We start from the raw sequence: 22,267 nt of genomic DNA on the forward strand, positions 1-22,267 counted from the left end.
ATGAATTTCCCACAAAGTTTATAACTTTTATTGCTCAAAACTAATGTATTACCTTAATTTGGAGAGCTCCAGTTCTAATAAAATGCTCTCCCAGATCCCACAAACATCCAACAAACAGAAGTAATATCCGAGAATCAAAATTGGAATTTAAGCCAGCATTTTACAATATTTATTGCATAATCAAGGATGTGAATTTCTACACTAAAATTAATCCTTGACTTAGACATTAAGAATCACTATGTGCTCTTTTTGGTCCTTGACTGCCGCCATCGTGGGTCGCATGCATGCTCCCGGGAAGGGCCTGTCCCAGTCGGCTCTGCCCTTTCGCCGTAGCGTCCCCACCTGGTTGAAGTTGACATCTGACGACGTGAAGGACCAGATTTACAAACTGGCTAAGAAGGGTCTGACTCCCTCACAGATCGGTGTGATACTGAGGGACTCACATGGTGTTGCACAAGTACGTTTTGTGACTGGCAATAAGATCTTGAGAATCCTGAAGTCCAAAGGACTTGCCCCTGATCTTCCTGAGGATCTCTATCATTTAATTAAGAAAGCAGTTGCTGTTCGAAAGCATCTTGAGAGGAATAGAAAGGATAAGGATGCTAAATTCCGCCTGATTCTGATAGAGAGCCGAATTCACGGATTGGCTTGGTATTATAAGACCAAGCGGGTCCTTCCCCCAAATTGGAAATATGAGTCATCCACAGCCTCTGCCCTGGTGGCATAAATTTATGTATGTACTCAAACAATAAAAGCATTTAACTAAAAAAAAAAAATCACTATGCAAATAAAGACCTTACTTAATGGAAACTTAACATTTTAATAATAGGTCATTATCAGTCAAAATATGGACAAAATCTTGGTTCATATTAGTATAATAAAATTAGGGGGAAAAGCCTGAAATATCCTAGAATTAATCAGTTCAGATTATTATAGTCAGTCCACTTATACATAAATCTGTTTTTCAATTGTTTTAGCTTTCTCTATCATTGGTCTAGATAATGATATAAGGATTTGCTTATTTAGGAAAATTCTTTTATCATAAAAATCTAGACTATAAAGAACCTGTTTACCCAAAGATGATCCCTTTCTTCTCCTTAGGTGCTCCACTGTGTGCTTCCTCTCTGTGGAAGTATCTTCTTTTTCTTTTCTAGAATTTTTTCTTTTGGTTACACTTTGGAACAATTTCTATAAATCTTAGAATCTAAACAAATGATTGAACCTTGATAAGAAGAAATATCTCAATGAAAATATAGTTAAAGCCCGTGGACATTTCTGTTGACAAAATCATATGTTTATCATCTTATAAAAATTTGTACAATAATTTGAGAATTAGAGATTACTTGATAGTTGTATTATCTCTGAAAGCAAATTTTTATAGCAAAATAAATTTATCTTAAATATTTTTAACTATAAAAGGCAGAGGGCTGGGGATGTGGCTCAAGTGATAGTGCGCTCTCTGGGTTCAATCCTCAGCACCACATAAAAATAAAATAAAGATATTGTGTCCACCGAACACTAAAAAAAAAAAAAAAGACAGAGCATCAGATAAATGCATGTATAAGAAATATAAATTATGTGTTTTCTGTTGAAGGAAAATGATTAGAAGCAAATAGATACATATTAATTAAACAATTAGACATATATGTTAATTATTTTATGAATTAATGTCAATAGATTATCAAAATACCTGGAAAAATATGCATTAAGAATCAAGACATAGCTTACAATTATCTTATGAAACCATATGGTTCTTATAATATTTGGATCCCTTTAACTTACTTCTAACTAGGGGTGCACCCTTACCTCTATGTGACATCACAAAATTTCTGCGCACATATCTGTCTATATTCTGTATTTACATAGTTAGAAACCAAGAAGAATAAGGTTATTTGATTGTCATGAAAGGTTGTGAAAAAATTTCTCAGATTGCCAGCCTTTAATTATCTCGTGATGATCAAATGTACTCTTATAATCCTCAAAAATAAAACACAAGCAAACATATGCATCACTCATAAATGTGACAGTGTCTCTGCCATTTTCCTTAATAATACAGCCCTAAAGAAATTCTAAGGGAAACTGTTGAGGGATAAAAATCAGATTATTTAGCTTTGAGAACAAGTTGGGATTAGGGCAGCAACGTAGGAGCCTGTGAAATTAGATGTTGCCTGAGAAAACGACCTTTCCCCAGTATTTACAGGTGGGCACCTTAAGTAAGGCAGGCCCTGGGGAGTGGACCCTGTGAAGTGGACCCTGGGAGGCAGGAAGTGCAGGTTAGTGGCTGGGAGGCGGGACCAAAGCCCTGTGTGAGTGACAGTGGAAGGACCAATGGGAAGCCGGGGAGAGCGTGGGAGGTGGGGCTCGGTGGCCATTTTGTCCCAGCGCGGGCTGGAGAGCCCTTCTGGTTCTCCATAGTCCAAAGTCGGCCGAGGTCGGAGCGTGGGTCCTGTCACCCGCAGGTGTGACTGAACCGCATCCTGTGAAGCTGGGAGGGTCTCTGCGGCTGCTGTTGGCCCGCAGGCTGCGCCTCCCAGGCAAGCTGTGGTTGTCATGGCAACGCCTGGGTTACCACGCGGCTGACTGAGGCCGCTTTTCGCTGTCTGCTTCTTTGCCTGTCCCATGGCCACACCTGATTCCTGCAGCGAAAGTCCCCAGAACCACGCTGACCCAGTGTCCGGTCACCACCCATGCCAGGCCCCGTGCCCGCACCCATGCCCGCACCTGTCCCTGGGCTGGGGCTGCACCCAGTGGACACACGGTTCAGCCCAGGCCAGCTCCACATTCGGCCATCGTCTGTGCCTGTGCTGGAACGGGGCTTTTGCCTAGCGACTTGTGTCCATGTCCCCTGGGGTCATGGGCCCCGTGTTTCCCGGCCTTCTGGCCAGGGGGTGTGGGGTGAGCCTGGCTGCTGCCGCTTGGGCTCACCCTGCGCCTGCGCCCTTGCCCTGTGCCCTGGAAAGTCAAGCGTCCCCGGGGCTTTCCAGTTGGTCCCATTCTGTCCGATTTGTCCGCTCTTCCCCACGAGGTCCCTCTGCAGAACTATGGCAGGCAGGTGTTTTGCCGGTTTCCTGCGGCCACGGGATGTCCAGATCTTGCCTGATCTTTTCCCGCTCGGAATCCCTACGGGGCAGTGCCACTGGGTGCTTCCAGGGATGGCTCCTAGGACCCCGGATCCTAGTGGGTGGCTGTCCTGCAGCTGGGCCTCCCTCTCTGCACTCTCCCTTCACAGTGCTGGGCGCCCCCAAGGCCCCCCAACTCAGAAGTGGGTTCCAGTGGCAGATGCTGGTGCCAGTGGGCGTGCGTGGGCACCCAGGCCAGGCTGTCTACAGGTTAAAAGCATTGCCAGCGGCAGGCTAGAGCCCTGCGTGTGTGTGTGTGTGTGTGTGTGTGTGTGTGTGTGTGTGTTTGTGTGTGTGCGCGCAGCTGAGTTACCGCTCACTGGATTTCAATTCTTGGTAAGGATGCAGAAAGAGGCTTAGCCAATTTATTTGCCCAATTCAGAGTGTCCAAGTAATTCTAGAAAGTAAGAATCAAATTCTAAAAATTTAAAGATACTTTACTTTTTTAGAAGCAGAGAACTTCTGGAATTTTAATGGCCCACAAATAAGGCAGTCTTTCCACTCTCCCTTCATCCTCGCCCATCACTTTCCAGTTCATGAATTCAAAACTTCTCATCTAAAACATCGCAAAACACAAATCCACATTAGTTCCACAATAAGTCATATGCTTATGGGAGAGGGCTACACTTTAACCATATATATTTTATCAGCTACCTTAAAACAGCTCCGGTGGGGCCTCCATTTATCGCCATCTATCCTAGCTGGGTTCACAAAATCTGACTATTCCAATAACTTAAGAAAGTGGCGGAGAAAGCACACAAACTCACAGAAGTACCTTTTCAAAATCCAGGGGCGTCTCTCCAAACTTAAGGGTCCACAGAAAGAGAGAGCGCACCACTGGAATCCTTTATTCTTTTTTTTAATTTTATTTTTTTATTCTAATTTGTTATGTCTGACAGCAGAATGCATCATAATTCATATTACACATAGAGAGCACACTTTTCATATCTCTGGTTCTACACAAAGTATTTTCACACCATCTGTGTCTTCATACATGTACTTAGGGAAAGATGTCCATCTCGTTCCTCCATCTTTTCTACGGGAATTCTTTAGTCTTATATAGGGGACACACAAGGGGAGTTTCCATGGAAGATGCTATCCCCAGAAAGGGCAAAGGGGTAGGATCACAGAGGAACAGGTGAGTTAGCTCAACACCCCCCCCCCTCCTGGGGCCACCCCTCATTATCTGAGCAGAGGTAACGCCCAAGTCGCTGCAGAATGAATAATCGTTCAGAACTTCTTGCTTCAGGACTAAAGGGTGCTCCAGGGCAGCTCCCGACAACCCTTGTCTCCAATAAGGTGGCCTCTGACCCTGGGGGTCAGGGCTTCAACCTAGTGATGGGGGCACCATTAAATCCTAACCCCAGGGCTATGGCTTAAATGGCGGGGTCTCTCCCAACATTCATGTGGCAACTTACCCCCAGCTTCAGAGCTGAGAGGCAGGGCCATGAGGTGGTGAGCACAGCCCCCAGGGGTGGGATTCAGGCCTCTATAAAGTCCCTTCACCCTCTGCTCCTCTGCCACGAGAAGTTGCCACTCAGGGAGACACCATCCGGGGAGCAGGCCTCCCCAGCAGCAGCCCCTAGCACCTTGATCTGGGACTTCCCGAGTCCAGTACCTGAGCTATACGTTTCTGTTCTTTATGAGTTGCCAGGCTCAGCTACTCTGTTACTGTTGTAAAGACAGACAGGCAGGGCACCCAAGACAGCAGGAGACAGTTTTACTTGGCTGCAGCCAGGTTCAGAGGGCACAGCTTTTGCTATAATCAATTAATCCCCTGAACCCCGAGTTCAGGGAGTTTCAGAGTTTTATACCCAGCATGTAAGGGGAGGGGCTCAGAAGTTCACAGTCTGCAGAAGTTCACATAAAGCAGCTTTTTCTCTCATTGTTCTGGGCACGTTAACCCTTCAAGGACCACACCTGAGAAAGGAGAGCTTCTTCTCCCCTCTCTTTCCTCCCCTGCCAGCTGTTACCACGGAGCCCAATTGTAACTTATCTTAGAAATGTTGACATCTCTGTGAAGCCCAGCTCAAGGCCAGAGCCTTGTTTGCACATTTCTACAAACTACTATACTGGATACCTGTTTGTGAAAAGCTAGTAAGGGGTGTCCAGCACCTGGAGCGCTGGTATCTCCCCGGCCAGTGGCCTAGTAAACAGGGCGACATGAAAATAGGAAGTTTATCCACATTGGACTCTTTTGCTGACAGTCCTAAAATCAGCCATGGTGAAGAGGGCTTTTCTGTGGAGAAAGGGGGTGCCACTTCATTACAGCCGCTCACATGTACCAAGACACACAGCAAACCCAACCACAGCTCGCGTCTGGTGGAGACAAGCAGCACCCCACCCTGTGTTTCCAGGTCTGACTAGTCCTCCTGAGCAGAAGGTGGCCATGCAGACTGTACATCTGGGCCCGTGGAGAGAGCCCTCTCCACACAGCCGGCCCATCATGCTGCAGGCTTGTGGCCTGGAGAGTCCCCGTGCCCTGCACTGTCCCATCACAGGTGACAGCCCGCCTGCCTGCATTCCCAGCAGGAGCGTCCACAAGGATGCTGGCTTCATAAGAGAGATCAATATGAAAACAGGATTTGACTTCCAGGACTTGGATGCAAACAACTTACAAACTACCTGCAGCTAAATAAAACTGGTCATCTGCTTAAGGTTTGCTGCCCTCAAGGTCGTGGATTTCACAGTGTCAAGGCTGGAGTCGGGAGGCATGGAGCATGGAAGGAACCAGTACCCAGGTCCCTAGGATCCCGCTTGGCCCAGGCTGGAGGTTAAAGGCATTTTTGGATTGAAGGTGTGCAGAGGGCTTGCCCGACCCCAGTGTGAGTGTTCACCTACAGAGGCAAGGGCAGGGCGGGCTGGCTACGCTGGCTGCTCTGACCCCTGCTCAGGGCAGGACGGCTCCGGTCCTCTGGTCCTGGTCAAGCCCCGCAAGAAGCCAGTTGTGTCTCTCTGGGGTCAGTTTCAGGAGGAAGAAGCCAGTGGGTGCTGGCCCTCAGGGTCAGAGGAAAGGGCTAAAGAAGACTTTGCCTAGGGCTGGGGATGTGGCTCAAGCGGTAGCGTGCTCGCCTGGCATGCGTGCAGCCCAGGTTCGATCCTCGGCACCACATACAAATAAAGATGTTGTGTCCGCCGAAAACTAAAAAATTATAAAAAAAATAAAAATAAAAATAAATAAAGAAGACTTTGCCTGAAGGGCACCCTCTTGGCTGGGCCCCGGTCCTGACAGAGGCCACCCTTGCCTCTCCACCCCACCCACAAGACCTGTTTACACATAAGGTCCCAGCTACAGGTGCTGGGCTTTGTGGGAGCACTTGCAACACATGACACCTGATGGACAGGGCGCGACCCCGGCCCCCCTCAAGCTGGGGCTTCCTTATTCAGGTGCAGCCTGGGTGCTCCTGTGGGATGGCAGACACACAGGGACATGTGGCCCAGGAGACAGGGGTAGCTCCTGCCAAGTGCCAGCCGTGCGTTGCTAACAGAGCTCCTGGGACGGAGGGCTTCACCATGAATGCAGGGTCTGGGATCTGGGGTTGGCGAGTCTGTCACAGTTCTGGAGGCTGGGAATTCCCCAGTGGCACCTGCCCTGCTCGGCCCCTGGGGGGGGGGGGGCTGTGTGCTGCATCACGACATGGCAGAGGGCGTCACATGGGAGACAGCAGGCGTGCAGCTTGGGTCCCTTCCTCTTCCTGTAGAGCCACTGATGCCATGGGGCCACCCTCACGACCTCATCTAACCCTGGTGGCCTCCCGAAGGCCCCTCGGTGCACCAGGAGCATATGGCTTTGTGGATTAGGTCTCCAGTAGTGAACTCGTGGAGGACTCATTCAGCCTTTGCAGTTCTGAAGCAGTTCTCCCCTGGGGGAGGAGCTGCATGGGACACCACGAACACCTGGCCCCCATCTACCCTGCTGACCAGCCCCAGGTAGCTGTCTCGCAGGACCCTCTCCCATGTGCTTTCCTAAAAGTGAGCTTTCCACAGGGGCTCTGGCTCCCCTTCCCCTGCTGGCCCTCCCTACAGGGCCCTGACACCTTCCGTGGGGTCTTCCTGCCCACCCCCGTCCCGCATGTGCGCCTCCCTGGGGCCTCCTATGGCCAAGGGCCTTGTCCACTGGGAGCCATTACTGCCCACCCGCCATCATCAAACTCAAGGTCAGCAGATGCAGCGGCCCAGCCTGTGGCTCAGCACTCCTGGGGCTGCACTGGGGACAGACCCTGCACTGGGCCCACGAGGGCGCTCCCTGGGAGCTCAGATACGGCAGCGATTATGGCCAGGCCATGCATCTTGCACCACTGCTGCCAAATAAGCTCCCTTTCACCAACAGCCCCGGTCAGTCTTCTTGGATTTTACCGCTTGCCAGCTTTGTGGATTCTAGTTCCCTACACTTTCAGTCCCTGAGACACTGCCACAGTTGACTGCCGCAGGAGAGGAGCCAGATGACCCTGACCATCAGTCCTCATCAGGGATCTTCTTCAGGTTCCCGGAGCCCAAGACATCTGACGGTCCTCAGGTGACATCAAAGGGGGGCCAAGGACTCTTGTTCTTTAATTAAAAGTGAAATAATGTTTAACTTGCAGGGAAATAATATGTTCATCTCAATAACTATAGGGACCAGCCCAGGAGGAAAGAGTCAGTTCTGATCTCAAGGATATTCCAGCAGAAAAGAAAACGTGAGCCTCAGAGGGAAGACCCCTCAGCGCAGCCCTCCTGCCTGCTGCACCTGCCCCTCCGCAATCGCCAAAGCCCTTTAGTGTCAGTTCCCTGAGATGGCCTTTGTTTGGGGGACAATTTCTCCTCCTCTTCCAACTTCTCGGGCATCAGTTCTTTGAACAAACCTGACTCCTACCTACTCTGGTCTCTGGAGTACTGGCTCTCGAGCAGCGAGCAGACAGAACTGGGGCCAGGAGCCGTGGCCTGGAGTGTGGGTCCAGGAGCCGCGGCCTGGGAGTGCGGCTGCCTAGCAGCAGGCCCTTGCGATCATCATCATCATCGCAGGCTGCTGTGGGCCAACGCTCTCTCAGTCAAGGAGCCCACGGAGCCCAAGGAGCCCTGCGGCTCAGCTGCCTCTGCTCCTCCGCGGCACCGTCTCCCAGGAGCCCGCCACAGACAAACAGGAACTCGCAGGGCGGCCAGTGCCTCCAGAGGCCGGGGGCTCACTTCTCTGCCGATCAGAACAAGGATAGATAGCTGCCGTCGTTTTATGGATGTTATTCTTTAGGGAAAAACTAACACTTTAAAAGCTCATCCATCTAAAATTTAAAATTAAACGAACTAGGTGGATAGGAGATTTGAGAAAGGTGATACAGATGGCTGAGCCGCTGGCCCGAGTATGTCCTGGACCTTCACACGGCCTGGTCACCAGAGAGGGTCCTGTCCCCAAGGAGTCCTGCTGGTCTGCCGCACGCCCCGTGCTCCCTGCGGGACACATGGTGGCAGTGTGCTTCCTGGGGTGGCTAGGGCTGTGGGCCTACACATGGGCCTGAGATTCACACAGAAGTGACGTGGCCATGCCGGGGACGGATGCCCACACCTGGCCCTCAAGTGCTCTGCTCCCTCTGCTGTGACAACTGACCACAGTCTCAAGAGCACTGTCCCTGAAAACTGATAAGTGTCCCAGAGCTGCTCTAAGGAATTGTCACAGTCCAGGTGGCCTCGGGTGGGAACGTGTTCTAGAGGCCAGAGGTCAGAAGTCAAAATGAAAAATGAAAGGGCGACGGACGATGTGGCCCAGGGCAGAGCCCCCTGGATTCAATCCCCAGCACTGAAAAAAAGCATGGAGATCAACTTTTCCAGAATTCTGGAAATAAGTCCAGGGCTTCCGACAGCCGTGGAGCATTTATCCAGGAAGAGCAGATGAGCTGGAAGGATAAGAGCCTCGCAGCTTTTCAGCCCTATTTCTCCCGCCTCCCCAGAGGCCCTGGGAAGCAGCCTAGGACCCACTGAGGGGCAGGAGGGGCCAGCCCCCAGAGGCCCCATCTGCCGACAGTGGCCACGGTCGACCTGGCTGCGCTCTGAAACGCCCACCACTCGCCTGTCCTCCCTGGCCTGGACTCGGACGTGGGCGGCTTTTCCCTGGGGACTCTCAGAGCTGGCTGTTCAGTGTCACTGCAGCACAGGCTCCTGGGTGTGTGACCAGGAGACCAGGCCATGGAGGCAGGGGCAGAGTGGCCTCTGTGGGGAGCTGGGAAACCAGACCTGGCGTCACCAGCAGAAGGGAGCGTGGGGAATTCTCAGGCAGCCAACCCCTGGACGGCCAGCGGGTCCCCAAAGAAATGAGAAGGAGAACTCGCCGGTTCTTCAGATGCCTGAAAAGGAGCGTATCTACATTCATGGGAGGCACCCCAGGGGTGCTCGGAGGAGAGTCAAGGCCACGAATGCCCACCAGGAAGCCCTCGCCCAGCGGGCGCAAGGCCCTGGGTTCCAGCCCCAGCACCACAAAGACAGAGTAAAGAGAGGGGGAGGGAGGGAGGGAGGTGGGACAGCAATGGCACGTTGACAGCGGATTCCGACCCCCGACCCCCGGGTGAAGACCTGCCCCTGGGCAGCTCCAGATGCTGGGGGACGTGCAACAGCAGGCGCTCATGTATCGCTGGTGGGATGCAGAATGGCACCAACTCTCTGGAAGACAGCCTGGCTGTTTTTTATAAAACCAGGTGAACTCTTTCCATATGATCCAGGAGTCACGATCCTCAGGGTTTGCCCAGATGGACTGAAAACCTGTGTGTAGCAGCTTTGTTCATAACTGTCACCTCCTGGAAGCAACCAAGCACCCCCAGGAGGTGAGGGGATGAAGAAGGCTGGCCCATTCAGACAACGGAATACTACTCAGCACTAAAAAGAGATGAACCCAGGGGTGCCTAACCACTGAACCATATCCCCAACCATTCGTTTTTTGGTTTGTTTTTTTTTTTTTTTTTTAATATTCTATTTAGACAGGGTCTCACTGAGTTGCTAATGCCTCACTGATCTGCTGAGGCTGGCTTGGAACTGTGAAAACACAGGGAGGGGTTTAGTTGCACATTATTAAGTGAAAGAAGCCGGTCTGAAAGCCCCACGTGGTTCCGTGGGGGTGGAAAAGCTTCACTTCCACACTCTTGGGGTCTCTGACTGGGCCTGGGAACTAAGTGTCACTGACTCCAGCTGATGTGGCTGTTGTGGGGTTCATTCTGGGGCGGGTGTGCATGGCCGGAGACTCGTGTGCATCTGCTGGGACGCATGAAAACTCTGCTTTCCTGTGAATCCTAAGCTGCTCAAAAAAATACTCTTCTTTCCAATGCTGGAGATTGAGGGAGGGTGCTCCCCCACTGAGCTGCATCTCCAGCCACTTGTTCTGTTTTTCATTCTGAGACAGGGTCTGGCAAAGTTGCCCAGCTGGCCGGTCTCACACTGCAATTCTGCCCCAGCCTCCTGAGTCACTAGGACCCCAGGGGTGCCACAGTGCCAGGCTCATCAAGTGTGTATTTTAAAAGAAAGATTTCGAATCAATAACCTAAATTTCCATCTTAAGAAGCTAGAAAAAATGAGCAAACCCAAAAGAAGGTAGAAATTTAAAAATTACAAAGATTAGAGTGTGGATAAATGAAATAGAGAATAGAAAATCAAAAGGGAAAATCATTAAAAGTTGTTTCAAAGATCAACACGACTAATAAATCTCTAGCTACACTAATCAAGAACAAAAGAAAGAAGGCTCAAATTACTAGAATAAGGACTGAAAGAGGGGCCATTACTGCTGACTTTACAGAAATGAAAGGAATTATAAGGGAATATTCTAAGTAATCACATAACCTAGATGAAATTAAAAAATCCTGTGCTAGTCAACTTTCTGTTACTGTAACAAATGCTTGAGATAAATTAACTTAAAAAGAAGAAAGGTTTGTTTGGTCTATGGTTTCAGAGGTTTCAGTCTATGACCAATCAATCCTGTTGCTTTGGGCCTGTGGCAGCACAGTACATCATCCCAGGAAGGTGTGATGGAGGGGGCCCGTTTACCTCATGGTAACTCAGAAGCAAAAAGAAAGGAAGAGACTGATGTCCCTCTGTCCCCTTCGAGAGGACACCTCCACTGACCTAAAACCTCCCACTAGGCCTTGGATGGTTCCCACCACCTTCCAATAGTGCAGAGCTGGGGACCAAGTCTTTACTGAGCACATGGGCCTTCGAGGACACTCTAGATTCAAACTATAGCAAATTCTTTAAAAGACACAAATTACCAACACTGACTCAAGAAGTAAGAGAAAATTTTAATAGACTAATAACCAGTAACGATATCAAATCAGTAATTTTTTTTTCCAAATTATTCACAAAGAAAAACCCAGGCTGTGGTGGCTACACAGCCAGGGAAGAATTAATACCGATCCTCAACAAGGGTTTCCAAAAACAGAAGGGACACTTCCAACCGCTCTGTAAGGCCAGGTCCACCTGACATCCAAACCCGCGAGAAAACCACCAACCAACATTCTTCATGAATTCAGATATAAAAGTTCTCAGTGAAATTCCAACACACCAGGTTCAGTGACAAAAGGAAAGAGTCACACCCATGAGTGAGCGGGATTTGTGCCAAGGACGCGGGGTTGGCCCAGAGTGTGAAGATCAGTCCATGTGAAGCCCTAATCAGTAGAATAAAGGGCAAAAGCAACATGTTCATCTCAATAGATGCAGAAAAAGCATCTGACAAAGTCTAACACCGTCTCATGATTTAAAAAACTAACAAAGTAGAAACAGAAAGGAGCTTCCTCAACCTGATAATGCACAATCACAAAACCCACAGCTGCCATCACACTTGGGTGTTTTTTTGGTACTGGGGACTGAACCCAGGGATGCTTAACCACTGAGCCACATCCCGGCCGATTTTTGTTTGATTGGTTGGGTTTTGTTTTTTAATATTCTATTTAGAGACAGGGTCTCCCTGAGTGGCTAAGTGTCTAACTACTCTGCTGAGGCTGGCTTTGAACTTGCAATCCTCCTGCCTCGGCCTCCCAAGTTGCTGGCATTACAGACGTGGCCACCGCCCGGCTTACCATCACACTTACTGGTAAAAGACTGAATGCTTCCCCTGAGGCCAGGAATACCGCGGAGATGTCCACCAAGACCTCTTCTGTTGGGCATGTCAGTCACGACAACAGGCATGAGAACAGAGAAGAGGCAACTAGCTGAAAAAGTAAGTTGAGTGGGGCTGGGGCTGGGGCTCAGCGGTAGAGCTCTCGCCCAGCACACGCGGGGCCCTGGGTTCGATCCTCAGCACCACATAAAAATACATAGAATAAAGGTATTGTGTCCAATTTCAACTAAAAAAGAAATATATTTTTTTAAAAAAGTCGGGGCTGGGGATATAGCTCAGTTGGTAGAGAGCTTGCCTAACATTCACAAGGCCCTGTGTTCAGTCCCCAGGACCCCCCCCCCACACACACACACACACATACATACATACAAGGAATGATCTCTAGTCACATGTGACATGATCTTATATATGGAAAATCCTAAGGATCACACCCAGCAAACATCAGGATTAACAAACCAATCCAGCAAGGTTGCAGGATGCAAGATCAATATACAAACATTTATTGTGTTTCTACACACTGAAAATGAACAAGCAGAAAGTGAAATTCAGGCAATTCCTTTTATAATGGCATCAAAATGAATAAAATACGTAGGAGTAAATTAAGATATGTGCAAGATTCATACACTGAAAACTAGAAAATACTGTTGAAAGACATTGGGACACCTAATTCAGTGGAAAGACACCCCACATCCGTGGATTGGAGACTTACTACTCCCCAAGTAGATCTGCAGCTCCAGCTAAATTCCTGTCAAAATCCCAGATGCCTTTTTTTGCAGAAATTGAAGAGCTGATCCTGAAATTTATATAGAAATACAAAGGATCCAGAGGAATCCGATTAACCATGTAATCTTAAAGAATGAGCAGGAGGACTCACATTTCTTGAGTCGAAACTCACCACAAGGCTGTAGCAGTCAAACTAGTCTTGTGCAGGCGTAAGGACAGACATTCAGATCAATGAGACAGATTAAGAGACCAAAAATAAGCCCTTACACTTAGGGTCAATTGGTTTCCAGAAGGTGTTCCAAGACCACTCAATTCGGAAAGAACAGTCTTCCAACAAATTGTTTTTGGACAACTTAACTATCCACATACAAAAAAGTGAAGTGAGACTCTTATATCACACCATATAAAAAAACTTAGTATAAATCAAAGACCTGAGTGTAAGTCTGAAATCAGAAAACCTTTAGTGTTCATGACCTTGGACCAGACAGTAACTTCTTAGATATGACACAAACAACTCAGGCAACAAATGAATAAATAAATAAATAACAACAATAGACAGGTTGGACTTTGTTAAAATTTAAAACTTTTCCCAACTACTAGGGAGGCTGAGGCAGGAAGATCACTAGACCAAGGCCAACCTGGACAACTTGTTGAGATCTTGTCTCAAAATGAAATAAAAGGGGCTGGGGATGTAGCTCAGGTGTCGAACACCCCTGGGTTCAATCCCCAGGACCACACAAAATGTGCACAATCCCTCTCCTATTTCCATGAAGTGAGGGTCCTTAGAGACAAGAAGGGATGTGGGGAGACACTAGGGCCTACCTAAACAAGCCAGTGTTCAAGTTTCACATCTTTCTAAAATCTATTTCTAATTAGTTTGCTTTTGATATTGCTCTTACTAGAATCGAGGTCATGATTCCATGTTTCCACTGTTCTTTTCTTGTACACATAAGCACAATTGATTTTTGTATATTGATCTTGAATCTTAACTTTTCTGAGCTCATTTGTAGGTTGTAATGGTTTTTACTGAATTCCTTAAGATTTTTGAAATACTATAATGTAGAGATGAAGATAGATGTGAATATAGATGGTAGTTCTGCTCTTCCAATCTAGATGCATTTTTTATTTGTTCTTTTTAATTATAAATGCATTTTATTTATCTTTTATTCCAAATGACATGGCTAACACCTCCAGTATGATGGTGAATAGATACGGTGAAGGTGGGTATATCTATCTTCTTTCTATCTTAGGAAATAAAATACAGGTTTCAGGGCCAGGATTGTAGCACAGTGGTATAGAGTATCCCAAGTTTCATGAGGCCCTGGGTTCGATCACCAGTAACGCAAACTTTAATACAGATCTTATCATTAATTATGACATTAATGGCAGGTTTTTATGTGCCTTTTGTCAATTTGAGGGTGGCACTGTCTACTCCTACTTAATAAAAGGAAAGGGTGTTTGACATTGTCAAATTTGTTTTCTGCATGTTTTGAGATGGTGCGGTGGGGTTGGGGTTTTGTATTCATATGGTGTATTACATTGAATGATTTTTGGCTCCTAAATTTTTAAAAAAACTTTTGTGCTACAAACGACATCATCAAAACTGTGGAAAGACAGCTCATGGGATGGGAGAAAAGGTTTGCAGTCATCCCTTTGATGGGGACTGGTGTGCAGAGCATCACTCAGTGAGAAGGAAGACAAGTCTTCCGCAGAAGGTGAGCAGAGGGGATGGACCCACGTTCCTGCAGAGGGACAGAAGGCCCATCAGGGGCTGGGACAACGCTCAGCACACTCATCATCGGGGAAAGGCACACGGAAGCTGCAGTGACACACCACGTCACAGCACTAGGGCGGCCAAGGTGAGGAGCTGCTTCGCACACTAGGGTCACTGCTGGAATAGAGGAGAACAGGCCTTGGGGTGGGGGATGTGAAAGATGAGGAGCTTTGGAAAACAGTGTGGACCCAGGGTCACCACCTCGCCACTTCTAGGGACACAAACAAAAGAAACAAAAACATGTTCCGTCATTACAGAAAGATGTTGGAAACAACCCAGGCCACCGCCTGCAGGTGGAGGGACAAAAGTAAGGGGACTGTCCCTCAGCCATGCAGAGGAATCCAGGCTCACCCACCCACGGCACAGCAATGTGACCCTGCGGGCTCAGCAGGAGACAGTGGGGATCACCCACAGGGCCACTGGGGTTTGCTGGGCTGTTCACGTGAAGCTGGTTCCGCAGAATACAGGGTGCTTTTCTGGAAGTAACACTGGATATGAGGTGACCTGCATCCAATGTCCCTGCAGAGAGGTGGGTGTGGGCCTGGCTCCACCAGCCTGGAAGTCCCCGGGCCTCAGCTGGAGGGCCGTGGCACCCTGGGGGCACCTCCAGTCTCCTCCTTTACACTGGCTGTGCGGGGCATTAGGGTTCCAGGCTCAAAAGAGAAGGCAGAGGTTCAGAATGGCCAGCCGGTCCCTGAGAGGGCTGGAGGTGTCTGCAAGCCTCTTGCCTCTCCCAGTGGCTGCTCGTGGGGTCAGCCCTTTTGCCACAGAAGGAAGAAGGTCTGTGCTGGCAGGGCAGGTGCCGGCTGTGCAGCCACTGTCTGCAGGGAGGCTGGCCTGGGGATGGAGGACCTGGGGCCCCCCGGAGATCCTGCGAGAGGGCAGGTCAGCTATCTATCTCCCAGCCTGCCCATCGGCAAGTGTGGTGTGGCAGCAGCATCTGCACCACGTTCACAGTGTGATGGTCCTGGAAGATGGCGGCTTGGTGAGACGTACTAGCGCACCATCGTGTCACGGATCAGTGGACACCAACAGCCTCTGGCCACCTCAGTCTTGCACGCAGTCAGCAGAGGCACGTGGTCTGTCCATGTGTAGCCTAAGACGGCCATCTAACTGACAACAGACCTAGTGTCAGAAACCTTGGAGCCACTGGCACCCAGGGGACACAACTGACCCTCATAGCACCTGTGGCCTGCAGTCAGAAAGAGCTTCTGGACTTTATTGGCACCACCCTGGTGTTCCTGTGTCCTCAGGCCTCCTCTTCAAGAGCCCCTCGCCAGTCTGTGGAGCAGGAGGGACCCCATGGCTGCCGTCCTCCCGACCAGCTGGGTTTCCAGATAAGGTCGCCTTTCTTGCCTCAATACTTTGTCTCTCACTGCCTGCAGCACGCATCTGGACCTGGGTCTGGTCACCGTGTGGCCTGGGGTTCTCGGGACCTACTCTGCCCCGCCTGTCCAGGGGGCACCAGGCAGTCCCCACAGCAGGAAGCCCCTGCAGCACCTGGCAAGTGACAGGGATGGCAGGTGGCCCAATGCCAGGCCATCAAGGGGGCCATGGCGCAGGGCCAGGACTGGCTCTGCACCCCCTGGACTGTGGCCCCAGGAGCCACCAGCCAAGGGAACACCCAGGCAGCTTCCTGTCCCACCCCTCCTCCCTCCCTCCCTCCCTCCCTCTCCCTCTCACACACACTCACACACACACACATACACACACTCACACACACATACAGACACATACAGACACACACTCACACACACATACATACACACACATACAGACACACACACATACATACACACACAGACACACATACAGACACACACACACATACAGACACACACACTCACACACACAGAGACACACACTCACACACACATACACACATACACACACTCACACACATATACACACACTCACACACACTCACACACACACAGACACACACACATACAGACACACATACACACTCACACACACACACACTCACACATACAGACACACACTCACACACTCACACACATACAGACACTCACTCACACACACAGACACACACTCACAGACACACACACACTCACACACACACATACAGACACACAGAGACACACACTCACACACACACACAGACACACATACACACATACAGACACACACTCACACACTCACACACACACACTCACACATATTCACACACACACACTCACACACATATATACACACACACATATACACACTCACACACACATACACACAGTCACACACTCACACACATACAGACACACACACATACAGACACACACACACTCACACACACATACACACGCACTCACACACACATACACACACTCACACACACATACAGACACACGCACATACACACACACTCACACACTCATACACACACAGAGACACACTCACACATACAGACACAAACACACACAGACACACACACATACAGACACACATACACACTCACACACACACACTCACACATACAGACACACACTCACACACTCACACACATACAGACACTCACACACATACAGACACACACACACTCACACACATACACACTCATACACACATACACACACTCACACACACATACACACACACACAGACAGACACTCACTCACACTTTATTCAGGGGGAACTCACACAGCCTCACACTAACGGTGCTGGGGTGACCTGTCCCGCAGCACTTGTCACACTGAGCAGTCACAGGGCTGTGCAGCCCCTACCAGGGCCTGCTCCGAACCCCTCCCCACCCTCCAAGGGACCCCGGGCCCTTTACGGTCCTCCCGTCGGTCCTCCCTGTCCCAGGCAAGGCCCTCTGCTTCCCATGCCTGGATCGTCCCCCTGGACTCCATGGGTCCCACCCGAGGGGCTTCTGGCCTGGCCTCCTACCACACCCCGAGGTCTCTGTGATACATCACGTCACATCCACCCCTTTTGGTGGGAGACCAGGTTGTGAGTGCCCTTCATTTGTCCCCGCCTCCTGCTCCTGTGACACTGGGCTGTGAGCACTTAGGGCAAGAGCCCGTGACCCCGTCGGGAGGCGGGCATTAGCCGTGGGCGCCAGGTGGTCCACACCTCCTGGCTGACCACGCGCCTGCCTGGCGCGCCGTCTCTGCACCACAGTGCGCAGGCTGCGAAGTCAGCCGTGGACACAGAACACCCTCCTGTCCCCACGGGACAGCGCCACAGCCGGAGCACAGCAGTTACCTGAGGTTCTCTTGAAGGACGGGCTGCAGAAAACGGAGGCACGAGGCCATGGTCTCCCAGGCGCACTCGCCCGTGCGCCGGACCCCAACCCCACAAGAGCTCCTAGCTCCAGAAGGCCTTGCTCCCTCCCGCAGGCCCGTCCCCACCCCACCTGCGGCCACCACCGTCGGGGTCTTCTGCACTATGGATTCGCTGTCGGCTTGCCTCTCTAGAACTTCAGGAGTGGACCACCGTAGGTGCTCTGCTCTGGGGGTCTTTCCTCACCACAGAGCTCCTGGACGCATGGATATTGGAATGAGATGATGGAGTCCTTCCTGCTGCTGAGCTGAACGCCCTGCGTCAGCCACGGTCCAGGCTCGTCTCTTCTCCTCTTGATGGACCTCTGGGCCGCTGCCAATTTGGGGCTCTCTCTTTTCATTTCTCTTAGTAAAGATCTCGTAGTGCAATTGCGAGGTTGTAGGGCAGTTGTCTGTTTAGTTTTAGAAGCTACCAGGTCTATAGCCAGGGGTGGTAGCTCACACCTGTAATCCCAGCAACTGGGGAGGCTGAGGCAGGGGAATCACAACTTCCAGGCGGTTCTGAGCAACTTAGTGAGACCCTGTCTCAAAAAAAATTTTTTTAATATTTATTTTTAAATTGTAGTTGGACACAATAACTATTTTATTTTTATGTGATGTTAAGGATCGAACCCAGGGCTGTGCACACACTAGGCAAGCGCTCTACTGGTGAGTCACAACCCTAGCCCTCACAAATTTTTAAAGTGGGCTGGGGGTGTAGCTCAGAGGTAGAGCACGGTGGCTCAGTGTGCAGTGCCACAGAAGGACAGAGAGGGAAGGGAGCCACCAGCTCTTCCCCCAGGGATGTGCCCTTTGCAGGCCCTCCCCCGGGGGGGTCCCAGGGGCTCTGTGCCTTTGCTGAACACACCCTCACTTTCGGTGGGCCATTCTGGTGAGCACTGTGGAGAACTCCGTGCGGCTTTGGCCTTGGTCTCCCTGACGCCTGTTGAGGTTGCTGTGTTTGGTGTGCATTTGGCCCTCTGCCAGTCTCCTTTGGTGACACGCCTGTTCAGATCCCCCATTTCTGAATTGCATTTTGTCTCCTAATGCTGAGTTGTACTGCTTTTGTGTGTATCTCCTCTCAGTCCTGCTCTGTTTCTTTCTTTTTTATTATTATTTATCTATCTATCTTTATGTGGTGCTGAGGATCGAACCCAGGGCCTCGCACGTGCTAGGTGAGCGCTCCACTGCTGAGCCCCAGCCCCAGCCCGTGGCCTATTTATTTCTTAGTGAGCAGAATTTTTAATTTTGACGTGATCCAATGAGTCCGATTTCCTTGTATGGTTCTGTGTCCTTTCTGAACAGCTGTGCCTACCCCAAGTCAAAGGCCCATTCCCCTGATTTCTTCTCCCGGGGGGTTTGTGGTTCCAGCTTTGGCCTTGGCAGCGGGCCCCACCTCAGGCTGAGTCTGGTGGGGTGGCCAGGTCCCTTGGTCTCCACGTGGGTATCTAGCAGCTTCAGGCCATTTGTTGGAAAGAAAGTCCTGCCCTGGGCCCTGCATTAGCACCTCCGCTGAGAACCAAGGAGCACAGAAACGGGCCGCGGCGCCCAGGGTCTCCCTGTCCCCTCTTGCCAATGTGCACGGTCGGCCACCGCACTGCCACAGAGCTTGACACCCGGCGCGTGAGTCCTCCAACTGCTCTCTTTCAAGATACCTGGGTGTTCTGGGTCCTCTGCCTCTCCACACAAATAAAACCCGTTTTTCAGCTTCCCCCCAAAACAGCTTGCGGGTTGGTCAGGGCTGAACGTGGCAGAGCTCTCCGTTCGTTTAATTTCTGCCTGATTTTGTCTGAGCGGCTCGTTTATTATCAAAATAATAGGATTTCAGGCCAGGCCCTAGGCAACTCAGCAAGACCCTGTCTCTGAGTAAAATATTTTAAAAGGGCTGGGGTGTGGCTCACTGGCCCTGGGTTCAATCCTCGGTGCCAAAATAAACAAGTAAGTAAATAATAATACGATTTCATTGTAAAAATGGGAAAATCCAGAGAAGTAGCTATAGTAGCCCGTGGGGGGGGGGGGTCCTCACTCAAAGCTCCCGGCTGCTGGCTCCAGCTGACTTCTGCTGACTCTCCAGTGCGCCCCTTGCCAACCGAGGCCTGAGTTCACAGCGAGCCTGCGTTGCTGTGGCTGGCACTGTGGCTCTGGCTTGGCCCCTCGCCCTTCTCCACATGCTTCCACACCCATCTCCTGCATTCCTCCCGGAGACCTCGATGGCCAGAGCCAGCCTCCCCACAGGGGAGCCTCCCTCAGACAAGGGAGGCCCGGGGCCTCGGCCTCGTGGGGCAGCCTCCCTCCAGGTCCCGGGTGCTGCGCCCCTGGTGGCACACGGTTCACTCACTGGGCACTGTCCTCCCTCTGGCCCACCAGGCCACTGGGATGGCTCTCAGTCCTCAGCAGAACTCAGCGGGGATCCCCGGGTCTCAATGGCAGCGTGGTATTCCACATGTCCTTCTTCTGGGTTAGCTTCGTGGGTCACCGCGGAGACAGAACACCTGACACAGCAAGGTCCAGAGGAAAGGCTTGGTGTGGCTCTGCGGTCCACAGTCACCGGGTCCTTCCTGTACATCACGGCAGGGGAGCCGCTCACCTTATGGCAGCTACAAAGAAAAGATGGGAGGAAGAGTCCCTGTCCCCTGAAGGATTATTTTTTTAAGGTTCTAAATTCATACGGCAAAATAGTCTCCTGAAAACACTCAGCCAATCGGGCGTCATCTCTGTAGGATGTGAGAGGGCCTCTTTGTCATGGGTGAAGTGGCCCGCACCTCCCAAGGACTAGCACCCACTCTCAGTCCCTGCATGAAAACAAAGCCCAGTGGCATTTCCCCATTGGGGTGACTTGGGAGTTGAACAGGCGGCTCTGTCCCTGGTGGGCTCTGGGGCCCTCTGCATGGGAAGCAGCCACCAGGGGGCAGCCAGGCTCAGGGGGCCACCACTTCTGGGGCTGGTGGCCCATTGTCACGGATTTGGGCCACTCAAGAGCAGTGGCTGGGGGCAAGAGAGCCCCTGGCTGCGTGGTTCTTCAAGGGCTTTCCCCTTTGGCCAGGGAAACGGTGCGGGCGGCGGCTCAGCTGGACCCACCCAGAGACCAGGGCGCTGCTCCTGGATGCAGCTCTGCCCCTGCTCTGGGGCAAGGTGGGGGTGGCAGGGTGGGGGGTGAGTGACCCTTGGGGAAGGGGTGACTGCGCCAGAGCCAATGTGAGACGCAATGGCCTCGGAGGAGGAGGAACACCCTAGTGCACCACACGTCCTCGCCGCAGGACGCTGGGCCCTGCTGGTGGGAAGAAAGAGGGTCCTGCCCTCCAACGGACACTGCCTCCTCGGCCCTGGGGACAGGGGACCGGACAGCGGAGCCTGCTGTCTTCTGTTGGGTCGTAAAGCTGCCTCCTGCTGACTGGCCCATGGTCCCTTTGCCAGGCCCTCCACCAGGGTCCCAGGTGGGGCTTCCCTCCAGTCCAGTGCCTGGACAAGAGCAGGGTGGAACAGCCCTGGGCGGTTGGGGACACACCTGTCCCACCCACCCCCAGCTGGTGGCCCTGCTGCTCTGCTCTGGATTCCCTTGGACCTGAGCCCGCCTCTCCCACAGCCTCTCCCACGGCGCTCGGTGCGTCCCAAGTCCCTTCCTCTTGGATCTGTCCAGGGAGACTGTTGTCCCTCTTGAGGTCCAGCACACCCTGCGCCCCCATCCCCTGGTCCTGGTGGCTCCTTCTGCATCAGCCTGCCCCCAGCATGGCCACCTCCTGAGCACTGTGGCTGTCCTTGTCACCATCTCTGCCTTCCTGGTGCCCCTCTCGCAGGTCAGGGGAGCCACGGGGCTGTTCAGAGAAAATGGCTCCTGGGTCAAAGGGATCCCATGACTTTAACCAGGTCTTCTCTGCCTCAACCTTCCCTCCCTCCCTCCCTTTCTCCACTCCCTCCTTCCCTCCCTCCCTTCCTTCACTCCTTCCTTCCTTCTTCCCTCCTCCCTCCCTCCCTCCCCCCTTCCCTCCCTTCCTCCCTCCCTCCTTCCTTCACTCCCTCCCTCCCTCCTTCACTCCCTCCCTCCCTTCCTCTTCCTGGCGGGTGCTGGGATGGAACCCAGGGCCTTGCACACAGTGGACCAACCAGTTTTCCACCATGGAGCTACGGCTCAGCCCTTTTAAGAAATCCATTTTGAGACAGGGCCGTGCTAAGCTGCCCCTCCCGCCTCGGCCTCCCTGAGAGCCGGGTCCCAGTGTGGGCCGCTGTGCCCAGCGGCTGACTCTCTCCAGGCCTCATCACTTGAATGGTGTCTGTGAAAGACGTCGTGGGACCAGCGCCTGACGAGGGAGCC

General features: G+C 51.5%; 1 protein-coding gene across 1 annotated transcript; it reads left to right on the forward strand.

The window, feature by feature from the left end:
* Window positions 1–238: 238 nt before the first annotated feature.
* Window positions 239–753, forward strand: LOC114087632 (small ribosomal subunit protein uS15-like). Its single transcript, XM_034636975.2, has one exon. It carries the CDS (start codon window positions 239–241, stop codon window positions 725–727), a length of 489 nt encoding a protein of 162 aa, XP_034492866.2. The 3' UTR covers window positions 728–753.
* Window positions 754–22,267: the final 21,514 nt, after the last annotated feature.

The sequence above is a fragment of the Marmota flaviventris genome, chromosome 8, assembly GCF_047511675.1.
Source record: "Marmota flaviventris isolate mMarFla1 chromosome 8, mMarFla1.hap1, whole genome shotgun sequence".
Lineage (NCBI taxonomy): Eukaryota > Metazoa > Chordata > Mammalia > Rodentia > Sciuridae > Marmota > Marmota flaviventris.

Excerpts from the sequence above, each read along its gene's own strand:
- LOC114087632 (XM_034636975.2), top strand. The coding sequence starts at position 239 with ATGTGCTCTTTTTGGTCCTTGACTGCCGCCATCGTGGGTCGCATGCAT.